This window comes from Bison bison, unplaced genomic scaffold (assembly GCF_000754665.1).
Source record: "Bison bison bison isolate TAMUID 2011002044 unplaced genomic scaffold, Bison_UMD1.0 scf7180017864456, whole genome shotgun sequence".
In the NCBI taxonomy this organism is placed as follows: Eukaryota; Metazoa; Chordata; class Mammalia; order Artiodactyla; family Bovidae; genus Bison; species Bison bison.
In genome coordinates, this window is record NW_011495018.1 from 10,576,930 (window position 1) to 10,590,928 (window position 13,999).

General features: G+C 37.1%; 1 protein-coding gene across 3 annotated transcripts in view; it reads right to left on the reverse strand.

The window, feature by feature from the left end:
- WDR11 (WD repeat domain 11) overlaps positions 1-13,999 on the reverse strand; it is a 59,164-nt gene that overhangs the window by 32,846 nt on the left and 12,319 nt on the right. For 2 of the 3 annotated variants that reach the window (XM_010859243.1, XM_010859245.1), the window contains 6 exons: positions 13,115-13,280; positions 12,596-12,707; positions 9,971-10,166; positions 9,578-9,681; positions 6,150-6,326; positions 3,089-3,173 (listed from right to left, as the gene is read on the reverse strand). In XM_010859243.1, the coding sequence (XP_010857545.1) occupies positions 3,089-3,173; positions 6,150-6,326; positions 9,578-9,681; positions 9,971-10,166; positions 12,596-12,707; positions 13,115-13,280 (840 nt within the window). The remainder of the gene's footprint in view (positions 1-3,088; positions 3,174-6,149; positions 6,327-9,577; positions 9,682-9,970; positions 10,167-12,595; positions 12,708-13,114; positions 13,281-13,999) is intronic. The other variant, XM_010859244.1, reaches the window with a different exon arrangement.

Consider the following 13,999-nt stretch of genomic DNA (forward strand, 5'->3'; position numbering starts at 1 on the left):
ACGAGTCACCAGTCCAGGTTCGATGCACGATACTGGATGCTTGGGGCTGGTGCACTGGGAAGACCCAGAGGGATGGTACGAGGAGGGAGGAGGGAGGAGGGTTCAGGATGGGGAACACGTGTATACCTGTGGCGGATGCATGTTGATATATGGCAAAACCAATGCAATATTGTAAAGTTAAAAAATAAAATTAAATTAAATTAAAAAATAAATAAAACTTGGCCTTTAATTTGCATATGAGTATCTAGAATGAACTGGGTTTACTGCTAATAAGTTCAGCAATTTTTATAACACATCTGTGAAATTTTCATAATGGTTTTTAATTATACTATAATTGCATTAATTGAAAAACAAAGACAGCAGTATTTTAGCATCCTCTTGAGCACCATCTCTGGATGTAAAATGTGAATTATCTTTAAAATAGCAATTAAAAGGGAAAATTTATATTTTAAAAATGGGCATATTTACGAGATCATTCACAATACTAGCCTGACTGAGTAGCATACACTTGAGAGTTATCTGGTACCCCAAGCAACACTTTATAGTTTTTGTGTCAATAACAAATACTATCATAATGTGTAAATCATGTTCTTAGTGACATCTATGACCTGAGCAATCCAGAATAACATCTTACTTATAGCAAATAGCTCACTGATTAACTAGCTACTGTGTCTTTATTAGAGGCTTCATATTGTGGTGATCATTTCACCACACATACAAGTATTATTACACTGTACATCTGAAACTAATATATATTACTGCACCTCAATATAAATAAATAAATAAGATTTCAGTGTTCAGAAAAAGATGAAAATGTGCTTGATTTCCCAGAAGCATGTGCCAAATTCTTGCTATTAATCTTGGCTTAGTCAACATTTTTATCTTACTGCCAAACTGTTTCCAATTAATCTATGTGAATTTTTTTATCTGAAGACCCAGCACAAGGATGCTACGAGCTCAGTTCTGAAGCCTTTTAAAAGCCCTAGACTGAATTCCATATACCTTTTCACAGATGACTCCACAACACTCTGTTTCTTCTTCTGTAAATTGGGAATAATAATAGTGCCTACTGCATAGAATTGTAGTGAGCAATCAATGAAACAATGAAAGCAAAGTATTAATATTTAACATAATCCTCAGAACAAGTATTGATTAAATGATGAGTTCTGACTCATTGCTGTTTGCCATAAAAGGGAACACTGCACACAAAATCCAAGGGAGAGAGGAAATGTCAATACACATGGGAAAGAAAGGGAGAGAGAAGGTATCAGTGGCAGCAGGGACTACTGAAAGGAGAGAAAAAGATGACCAACAGTCTGAAAGGATCCAGACAGACACCTAATGCTTTCGAAGGCGTTATTCTTCCATGTAGGTGTATTTAGGGAGACGCTGGGGGGCGGTGGGGGGAGATAGCATAACGTGGCGATAAACAGTCACTTAGGCTGTACCAAAAGATCATGAATTTAAAAGATTAAGGCAACATTAACTCTCAGAAAGTGAAGAGGAACTAAAAATCCTCTTGATGAAAGTGAAAGAGGAGAGTGAAAAAGTTGGCTTAAAGCTCAACATTCAGAAAATGAAGATCATGGCATCTGGTCCCATCACTTCATGGGAAATAGATGGGGAAACAGTGGAAACAGTGTCAGACTTTATTTTTCTGGGCTCCAAAATCACTGCAGATGGTGACTGCAGCCATGAAATTAAAAAACGCTTACTCCTTGGAAGGAAAATTATGACCAAACTAGACAGCATATTCAAAAGCAGAGGTATTACTTTGCCAACAAAGGTCCGTCTAGTCAAGGCTATGGTTTTTCCTGTGGTCACGTATGGATGTGAGAGTTGCACTGTGAAGAAAGCTGAGCGCTGAAGAATTGATGCTTTTGAACTGTGGTGTTGGAGAAGACTCTTGAGAGTCCCTTGGACTGCAAGGAGATCCAACCAGTCCATCCTAAAGGAGACTAGTCTTGGGTGTTCATTGGAAGGACTGATGCTGAGGCTGAAACTCCAATACTTTGGCCATCTCATGCGAAGAGTTGACTCATTGGAAAAGACCCTGATGCTGGGAGGGATTGGGGGCAGGAGGAAAAGGGGACGACAGAGGATGAGATGGCTGGATGACATCACCCACTCGATGCACATCAGTTTGGGTAAACTCCGGGAGTTGGTGATGGACAGGGAGGTCTGGTGTGCTACGATTCATGGGGTCGCAAAGAGTAGGACACGACTGAATGACTGAACTGAACTCTCAGAAACTTCCATCACAATCAGAAGTTGTGATACTTCAAGCACTGACCCTTCCCATTTAGAAAATGCATTTATTCAGAATAATGTGTACGCTAAGGGTTCATTAAGAATTTTAACATATACATGAGGCCTATAATTTATATAATGTACAGAAGTAAGAAAATAGCCTGATACATCTGTTCCAAAATCATCCAAAAATAACCGAAGATTAATATATTTATATTTTACACGTGTAACTTTATAATCTGTCATTACCAGGGCAAAGAAAATAATATAGTCATGTGATCAGAAAAATAATGCTACGGAGCAGGTAGGTATATACTTTTTATTTTTACTGGAGTGGTATATAATACTTTAAAACATAAAGCAAGAGGCTTCCTTCTGTCCTGTTAGCCTTCCCTCAGATACCTCTACATTCAAAGAACTCATGAAACAGGTCATATGTCAAATGAAAGAATAAATGAGATTAAAAATTAAAGTGACTATACTCAAATTTTTCATCACAAGTCCTACTATAAGATCTTTGCAGAAATGGAAAAAAACTATATAAACTGGAACAAGGAAAGAGAGTTATATCCAATAAGAAAATATCCTAGACCTTAGAAGAAATAAATAAGATGCAGAAATAAAGTGAGAAAAAATTCTTCACTGAATTAACGTCCTCCACGAAGTAAACAATTAGTACTTATCCTTGATGAACACAGCTACTAGTTGGACAAGAATATCTATTATTCAAAGCTTTCAGTCAAATAATCACTGCAGAGTATTCCATGTAGAAAAGTCCAAAAGAGCTTTTTTGATATTACATATGTTTATGAGCTCAATATCCCAATGACAGACTCACTTGACTTCACATGAATGGATGCTTAACTCCTTGTGCAGCAGCCCACTGGTGAGATGGTACACCAGGACGGAACCATTGCTTGTACCTATCAAAATGACATGATAGAGGAGATTTAATCTAGTAGAAGTTTCATATCTAACAAGTCTTCTCTCAAGATTTCATTTTAAAACATCTATCTTTAATAAAAGGAACCTAAGCTAGGTGTGAAGGAAGAGTATATTTCTCTGCCTTCCCTCTTTTCAAAAATGGGTCTAATCTCACGGACTCTGGGCTGTGTTGTGCTTAGTCACTCAGTCGTGTCCAACTCCTTGCGACCCCATGGACTAGAGCTCTCTAGGCTCTTCTTCCATGGGATTTTCCAGGCAAGAATACTGGAGTGAGTTGCCAAGCCCTCCTCCAGACAGTCTTCTCATCCAACGGATCAAACCCAGGTCTCCCACATTGCAGGCGGATTCTTTACCATCTGAGCCACCAGGGAACCCCAAGAATACTGAAGTAGGTGGCCTATCTCTTTTCCAGGGTATCTTCTGAACCTAGGAATCGAACCAGGGTCTCCTGCATTGCAGGCAGATTCTTTACCAGCTGAGCTACCAGGGAAGTTCCATGGACTCTGTAATCTTACCTAAACCCAGAAACAGATTTTCAAAGAAAGACTTCAAAATCTAATTCAATACACACAAAATTCGACGACGCACCTTCTTAAGCTTTTTGAATGTTTATTATTATAACTGGTACTCAAAAACACAGCCTAGCAGAACTCATTAACCAGATTTTTCTGGTTTTCTTTACAAAGATTTTTTGCTCTGTCTTTAACATTAAATACATCATAAAGAGATGGTAAAGTACAGTGGCTAACTGTGGATTTTACAGTTAAAGAAGCCTAAGTTTAAGCCCTGGCTCTGCCCTATACTCTTGCAGTTTTCTTGCTTGCATTGAAAATCTATTTATTCATTGGAGATTAAATGAGAAACATGTGTGTAAGACACTTAGTACAACACTCAGCACCATGTAAGGATGTGATGATTATTATTACTATTATCACTGTATTATGATTTGTAGTGATTATTATACCTAAAGCTTTTCAGTCTCAGGTAATCAGTCTAAAATTTAATTAGAAGGGACATGGCCATTTGAGAAAGTAATACTTTCTTCAGAAATTAATGTTTCAGCCCTTAATATGCTTTTATAAATGAAGCAAGAAAAGTGAACAATGTTAACGGTTGCACAATCACTTTCTCATTACACATGACTGAAAGAATTAATGGATTCATACGAAGCAACAGACTGTAGAAATAATAATATAATAATGTGAAAGTCACTCAGAAAGAGAAAGTCACTCAGTCGTGTCTGACTCTTTGTGACCCCATGGACTATATAGTCCATGGAATTCTCCAGGCCAGAATACTGGAGTGGGTAGCCTTTCCCTTCTCCAGGGGATCTTCCCAACCCAGGGATCATATAATAATAGTAAAAACAAAAATTCTAGGCAAATTCCAATCTTGGCTAACTTGCTGAATAAAGCTTCAGAAATTTCTTGCAAAACTATTCTAGAGAAATATGGTATTATAACTTTATATTTATTACCTATGCCACAATATCTTCTAGTTCTAGTACTGAGAAAATATCTAAATTACTCAAACTTTTCAATTAGCAAATGTTCAAAATTATTGTAAGATTTCTATATTCTGCACATTTTGATGTTGAAACTATGATCTACAGGCCCTAGAAGGAGAAGTGAATCCAGCTGAGCTCTGCTTGTGTTTCCTAATGACTCTGCAAGACTTCAGGCACATATATTTTTTGCTTTTACTTTGCTATTATACTAAATTTAATAAATGACTTGCTATTCACTATATGCCACTATAATATAGCTTATTCTACAATGGAAATCTCAGATTCTGATCAACTCTTATTATCTAACTATCTCAAGACATAATTTTCACCAAGAAATTAATAAAATCCTAATTGACAAATTAGATATACTGACATTCAGAGACATACATTCTATGTACATTGACAAATTCCAACTGAAATTTCAATAAGAGGTTTAATATGAATCAATAGTTTCTAGAGCAAAAATTAAACATCTATCTGTATTTATATAAATCTGGAAACCTATAAGCACAGATCACTGAATCTTAAAATTCAAATCACTTTCAAAAGATGATAATGGAAAAAAATGGGGAAATAACAGTACCACCAAACAGTAATACTCAAATGAGCCACTAGGAATCACAAGCCAGCCACTGAGCTAAGACACAAGGGCTACAAGATACATGTGATGAGATTTTATTTTTAGGAAAAAAAAAGAATCACGAATCACATGTTTAGAGAACTGGGAAAAAACCAGAAGTCAAACCAATAGCATCTTAAGAAAATGACAATTTCAAACAAATATTCTATTTTTCAAAATTTTAGAGAAATGAATTTTTAACCTTATATACTTAAAAGCAAATTAAAATTCTGTTTTATCTGTAAAAGAAACCAGGTTAAACACATTACCATGAAATTACTGTGACAGCAAGCTGAAACCCAGACCAATTTTTTTTTTAATCTAAAACATAAAAATTGCAATTTCAACCCAGAAGGCAAATCTTTAGTTTACAAAGACAAGAGCCACTTTGAATAAAATAAAACCAGGTTTAACATACAATTCTTAGCAAATATAGATTCTTGCTGTTACTAAATATTAACTTTGACCACATTGTTAACAAAAACTCAAAACAAAATGACATGTACAGGAAAGCTTGAGATGGTCCACGAAAAGACAAGCAGTCTGGTTTCGGCATCACACAGGACTACCCGCCTGACCTTTCAGAAACACATCCATGGTGTTGGAATCTCTGTCATCTGCCATTGGTGAGTGAGTTATTGTTGTGATTTAAAAAGATTAACAGGAGAGGGGGAAAAAGCATTTCAAGATGAGTATTTATACAATTTCATGGAGCCTCTTCCTCCTCTTAAAGCATTCTAAAGGAGAATAAAGGATTTTCTAATAATCAGGAAACTTTAATGTCTTAAAAATGTAAAATAGACATTAAGAGTTAAAACAAGAACTCACCAACAGCAAGCAATGGCTGATACATCTTGATGTTTTTTGTGGTCAACGGAGGGCACATACGGATAGCGAACTGTGGGGAGGGCAGTCCTGAAAGCAGACCTGTTAGCAGGAACTTGAGTTGCACTTCCTGCAGAATGGAGCCTTTGGGATGTTCTTCCCCAGCAACTGCACTTTGCCCTGGTTTGTAATAAAACAAACAAACAAAAATACATTAACTGCAACATATGCTGATCTTAAAACTCTAAAGGAACTTTACAGTGGAAGTACTCTTCAGATCTAGAAGGTGTCACGTAGCACTCTGGGGGCTTAGCTATACACTGGGTCTTATTTAGCTACGGGACTTAATTTGCATCATCTAATATTTCAAAGGTTAGATTACTCCAGAGTATTGCTATCCATAATTCGGGGGGCTTTGTCTTCTAAGAAACACTGTTTTAGCCAAAGTTGCTGGCTTCAGGGTATCAAAGGCAAATCGAGAAGGACTAGGGTTAGAGAAGAGTTTCTGTACATGACAGATTATAGCATATTCCTGTCTCACTGCCTTCCTTAAGTGTTATGTTTTGATCTGATGCACTTTAAAGTGCACATAAAATTGGTAATCACAAATAGGTTCAAAGAGCTCAAACCAGTCAAACCGAAAGGAAATCAACTCTGAATATTCACTGCAAAGACTGATGCTGAAGCTTAAGCTCCAAAATGCTGGCTACCCGTTGCAAAGAGTTGACTCATTGGAAAAGACCCTGATGCTGGGTAAGATTTAGGGCAGGAGGAGAAGGGGACGACAGAGGATGAGAAGCCTGGATGGAATCACCAACTCAATGGACATGAGTTTGAGTAAACTCAGGGAGATAGTGAAGGACAGGGAAGCCTGGCTTTTTGCAGTCCATGGGGTCACAAAGAGTCGGACACGACTTTGCAACTGAACAACAACAATAACAAAATGTTGCACTACAAAGATTGCAGCAAAGTTGAAACTTTAGCTTACTAATAAGGGTTTAAAATTTTTCTTCCTTTGTGTGTGTTAAGTTGCTTCAGTCATGTCCAACTCTTTCTGACGCTATGGACTATAGCCCACCAGGCTCCTCTGTCCATGGGATTCTCCAGGCAAGAACACTGCAGTGGGTTGCCATATCCTTCTCCAGGGGATCTTCCCACCCAGGGATCGAACCTGTGTCCCTTATGTCTCCTGCAGACAAGTTCTTTACCACCAGCACCACCAAAGCCTGGGATAAAGTTATCACACAAGAATATGTGTGAGTGTATATGCTTGTGTGTTTATCACAGGTGGTGCTACTGGTAAACAATCCACCTGTCCATGCAGAAGACACAAGAGATGCAGGTTCAATCCCCTGGGTCAGAAAGATTCCCTGGAGTAGCAAATGGCATCCCACTCCAGTATTCTTGCCTTGAAAATTCCATGGGCAGAAGAGCCTGGCTGGCTACAGTCCATACAGTGACAAAGAGCTGGACACGAATGAGCACAAGCACACATTAGTGCACGTGTGAACACCCTAGGTGCTCACACATATACACATCTTGTGAAAGGGAAAAATGTAAATAATTACTCAGAGTGGGTGATGGGATTCTAAATAAACCTCTTAAACTCAAGTCGTTTTAGTAAAATGTTATTATAAAATCGGTAAGATATACACACAAAAAAAGGATCAATCTGAATAAATGATCCCTTAGGATAAGCCATACAACTGATACTCATTTTTAGTAACAAAGATGGGGTCTAAAGCAATGGCAACAAGTAGGTGCCATGTTTACCAACTTTTGCCAGCTTGGAGTTGATTCCAGGAAACTGCATATTTCTCTTCCAGCATTTTCCATGTGAAGTGATTCACAAAGTAGGGCAGATTAGGCCTTAATAAGCAACAGCCTTTACTCAATGAATATAAATCAGACCTCTGTACTTAACTGAATTGCTTTCAATTATCACTAAGTACATACTGAATTTCAAATTAAAAGTTTAATTAGAAGTTTTAATTAAAATGTTTTCAAGTAACAAAGATTTAATTAATACTGTCAAATCAACAACATTGTCAAGAACTGCTATACAATCTGTATCATTTTGTCCCCCCAAAAATGTAATTTATATCACTTAGATACCTAAACAGCATAAAATTTCAAACTCCTATGGGCTTCATATTACTGATTAGTTCTGTACATGTGTGTTCATAATTCTTTTCACTTTAATAGTTTTATTAAGTGCAGACAGGGTCAATTAACTCAGAAAATTATGTTACTGATAAAATAAATTTTGCAAAACAATTATGTGTCTGAACTTCTTCATAGGGATTTATGTGTGAAAGATGAAAAGAAAAAATTTGAAGTATGTAAGTTAGCATCAATGAGCACAAAGAGTCCAAAACTGGCAGGAAATATGAGAATACCAGGGTATGGAGAGGTCAAGCCTTGCTTTGGTCACAGCGAAGCAGCCAGGACTAGAGGCCATGGCCAAGAAGCAGACTCCAGACTGGGATGATTATGACCACATTTCCACTAACTGGCTGTGTACTTTGGGGCAAGTGTTTTAATCTCTCCAGGTCTTAGTTCCCACATATATAAAATGGAAATAATAATAATAGTACCTAGTCCACAGGGTTGTCAAGGTATTAAGTAGAGAATTTGGCACAGCATTTAATATAGTACTAAGCCCTCAATAAATGTTATCTCTGAGTAACATCAATAAGCTAATGCTCTTCTTTCTAGTATATCATTTATTTTTATAGCATTTAAACAAACAAAAAGAAACCTAGTAAATAATGTCCATGTTTAATTACATTATAGAATAACAAATAATGGTAAAGAAAATCCTTTATAAACCACTGGCCACAATTTTAAGTGAATTACACGTTAACTCTGCTTGGCATATTTATAATTCCTAGCTGTATAATATTTGAAATCACCAACCCTCATTCTTCCTTGACTATATTCTGGCTCTATAATAACTAGATAAGTTTGAAATAATATTTTATTTGCAAATAAATATTTGGTGAAAGTAAGAATTCCCAACATAAAAATAAGAAAATGTAAGTCAAGAAGATGATTTTTTTCTAATATTGCTCAGTTAATTATTTCTTCAATAACTATTTATTGTACATCTAGAATGGGCTACACCCTGTGCTGAGTGCTGGGGATGCAAGGCTGAATTAAGCTCTGTCCCACCCTTGTGGTGCGTATAACCTACAGGAAGAAACAGACAAGTAAAATCACAATGACAATCGGCAGATAAGTATTAGGGACCACATAAATTTTACTTATTTTATATCCCTCTGGTTTATTCAGAAAAGAACAAATCTACATTTTAGTTTTCTGAAGTATTAACTTTGATTTAATAGTAACAACAATCACTGACTATTAATTTTGCCCTTCAAAAAGTATACCTAACATGAAAGTCAGAAGGGAAAAAAAAAGTGGCTTACCAATCATATTATCTAAGGAGAGGTCTGGGAGTTTATTCTGTAGGACTCCTACAGGAATTCCACAGAAAGACACTGGTGAATATAAAGGTGACACGCCAGAACTACTGCAAAGATATAATAATTAGACAGTTCTTACATATTTAAAGTCTGCATCATATGTTAGTGACTCAAATTACTAACTTTAGATCATAGTACTCCATCCAGTTTTTACACTAGTCATTAATCTAAACCACAGGTGAAATATCTCTAGCAGGTTTACATAATCCCCTTATAATCTAATGTCTATATATTTTTTACAGAAAAAGGCCTTGCTATTTTTATATGATTCTGGCAGTCTTAAAAAAGGGGGGGAAGCAAAGCAAAACAAAAAAGAGATCCTATTGGTTCATTTACCTGCTCCGTGAATTCCGATTACAAACAGCAGACTTCAGTTCCCATATCATGACCCTGCCATCACTCACTATGAGGGCAGCTGCATTCTCATTGACGGGACAACACACCATACTGAAGGGACGGACAGTTTTTGTCACCCTGATTGCATCACACTGGCTTCGTAGGTCATAGGTAAGCTCCTGGACAGGATCTGGATCTTAACAAGAGTATTGTTTTCTTTAAATATTAGAAAGCAACCATATTAATGTCACTGCTACTTGTTTCAATGTAAATAATACCTCAACCAAATAGAACATCATCCCTTCAACTAAAGCAAAGTTTGTCAAAAATGGTTTCCCTGTATTTACAATTACTAATTTCTTCAGGATATAAGACAATTAGCTTAGTGATTGTCCACACCAAGTTTAATGTCCAAAGAGCAATTATCAAAATAGCTTATTTAATATTTTTTAAACGAAGACAATCTTTCAAAAAAAGATCAACAGATATATGATTAAATAATGAACAGTACACCTGTAGCCCATCATAATTTACTTGCTCTACATCACGATGGTGTGATCACTCACCTAGAGCCAGACATCCTAGAATGCAAAGTCAAGTGGGCCTTAGGAAGGATCGCTATGAACATATCTAGTGGAGATGATAGAATTTCAGCTGAGCTATTTCAAATTCTAAAAGATGATGCTGTGAAAGTGCTGCACTCAATATGCCAGCAAATTTGGAAAAAGCAGTGGCCATAGGACTGGAAAAGATCAGTTTTCATTCCAATCCCAAAGAAAGGCAACACCAAAGAATGTTCAAACTACCACACAATTGTACTCATCTCACACACTAGCAAAGTAATGCTCAAAACTCCCCAGGCCAGGCTTCAATAGTACGTGAACCGAGAACTTCCAGATGTTCAAGCTGGATTTAGAAAAGGCAGAGTAACCAGAGATCAAATTGCCAACATCCACTGAATCATAGAAAAAGCAAGAGAGTTCCAGAAAAACACATACTTCTACTTCACTGACTATGCCAAAGCCTTTGACTGTGTGGATTACAACAAATTGTGGAAAAGTCTTAGAGATGGGAATACCAGACCACCTTACCTGCCTCCTAAGAAACCTGTATGCAGGCCAAGAAGCAACAGTTAGAACCAGACATGAAACAAGAGACTGGTCCCAAATTGGGAAAGGAATACATCAAGGCTGTATATTGTCACCCTGCTTATTTAACTTATACACAGAGTACATCATGTGAAATGTTGGGCTGGATGAAGCATAAGCTGGAATCAAGACTGGCAGGAGAAGTATCAATAACCTCAGATATGCAAATGACACCATCCTTATGGCAGAAAGCGAAGAGGAATTAAAGAGCCTCTTGATAAAAGTGAAAGAGGAGAGTGAAAAAGATGGCTTAAAACTCAACATCTAAAAAATGAAGATCATGGCACCTAGTCCCATCGCTTCATGGCAAATAGATGGGGAAACAATGGAAACACTGACAGACTTTATTTTCTCGGGCTCCACAATCACTGCAGATGGTAACTGCAGCCATGAAATTAAAAGATGCTTACTCCTTGGAAGGAAAGTTATGACCAACCTAGACAGCGTATTAAAAAGCAGAGACATTACTTTACCGAAAAGGTCCATCTAGTCAAAGCTATGGTTTTTCCAGTAGTCACATATGGATGTGAGAGTTGGACCATAAAGAAGGCTTAACGCTGAAGAATTGATGTTTTTGAACTGTAGTGTTGGAGAAGACTCTTGAGAGTCCTTTGGACAGCAGGGAGATCAAACCAGTCAATGCTAAGGGAAATCAGTACTGAATATTCATTGGAAGGACTGATGCTGACACCAAAGCTCCAATACTTTGGCCACCTGATGCAAAGAACTGACTCACTGGAGAAGACCCTGATGCTGGGAAAGATTGAAGGCGGGAGGAGAAGAGGACAACAGAGGATGAGATGGCTGGATGGCATCACCGACTCTATGGACATGAGTCTGAGCAAGCTCCAGGAGTTCGTGATGGACAGGGAAGCCTGGCACGCTGCAGTCCATGGGGCTGCAGAGTCGGACATGACTGAGTGACCAAACTGAAGAGTAAGCCTGAAAATAATTGTATTTTACGAAAGATGTGAAAGTCACTTTCACCTTTACATAGCACATCATTCCATAAAGACATCAGTTTTATTCTCCAGGATGAGACTGGAAAAGACAACTGAATGCCCTGAAGACTTCCTAACCTATGTCACTTTACCATGGAAGCGACACAGGCTTAAGACATTCCTTGCTAAAGCAGAAGAAAAGTCAAAGGGGTGTAATAATAAAGGTATACACAAGGTTGGATTGTGTAAAAGAAATGGTCACAAAAGATAACATGTGCTTGGCTCATGGATACAGTCAAAAAGGGATTACAAAATACTACTATTGTTGCTGCATCCAGGAGGTGCACTGTTATAATACCCAGAGATTATCTTGGGTCTGTGCTTTCTTATGTCTCATACTATAACCATATTCTATTATTTTAAGGCAGGGATTATCATTAACTCCATGCTTTGGCTAGTATTTGCCACATAAAGCTTTAAAAAATAATTCTGAAAAAAAAAAAATAAGTGAACATTATTGTGAGATATAAACTTACCCGGTTCCTCATTTGAAGTGAAAATACTACTGTAAGATCTTCGAACACGTAAGGTTATACAACCATTTTCATGTAGGCAAAATAAACCATCACGTTGAAAGCAGGGAATTACCTTTAAATAGATGATATATTTATTTTTCAAAACCACAGATTTTAAAATTATATATACAGTGAGACTCATAAACTCATATTTACAGAATACGGGCAAAAAGTAAAACAAAAACACAAAAGCACACATATAATCCCCTAATCCATCAATCCTAAAAAATTTGTCTTTATTCGTGTAACTTAAATAGTTCAGTATCCATCTCCAGATCTGTCAGAATAATTTCTAGGGTTAAATCAAACCAATCAGAAGTCCAGAAAAATAAGGAATGTAAAATAACATTGTCAATCTTTAAATAAATAGAAAAAAGGGGAAACTAAGGACTTTTGCAAGACTATGCAAAGGTATAGATTATTTTTCTCTATATAATTCATAATCAACTTTTGCTGATGTAATTTGTAAGCTGTAGGTACCTGCAGAAAAGGAACTCCTGTTCGCTCTATTGCAATCACACCCACTGTCTGATTCACCTCAAGATCAAGGATTAAAATCTCACGAGGATAGAGCAGCAACATGTGATTCCTTTTGGAAGGCAGGTATGCCAACTGAAGGCAATCATTGAGAGTTATGAATTCTGCACTGGAAAAAGTAAACATTTACTTCAGGCATCAAGAAATGAGTCAGACTCACACATGAACGTATGTACAAAACAGATATGGATCCACAGACAAGAAAACAAACTTATGGGTACCAAAGGTGGGGTGGCCACGAGGGAGGGATAAATTAAGAGTTTGGGATTAGCAGATACAAACTACTCTATATAAAATAAACAAGGTCCTACTATATGGCACAAGGAACTAGATTCAATATCCTATAGTAAACTACAATGGAAAAGAATATGAAAAAGAACAGTAATATGTATAACTGAAGCACTTTGCTGTGTGTGTGTGTGCATGTGTGCGCACACGCACTGCATCACTCACTCAGTCGTGTCTGACTCTTTGCAGTCCCGTGGACAGAGGAGCCTGGCAGGCTACAGTTCATGGGGTTCTCCAGGCAAGAATACTAGAGTGGGTTGCCATTCCCTTCTCAGGGGATCTTCCCAACCCAGGGATAGAACCCACGTCTCTTACATTGCAGGCAGATTCTTTACTGTCTGAGCCACTAGGGAGGCTCCATATAATATAATATGCATAAGTGAATCATTTTGCTGTATATCAGGAACTAACACAGCATTGTAAATCAACTATACTTCAATTTTTAAAAGATGAATCAGACTTTATTCATATCAGAAAAAGCTAAAAAAGGATTGAATTTTGTACTTTCCATATAATAACCATCAATGAGAATGTACAACT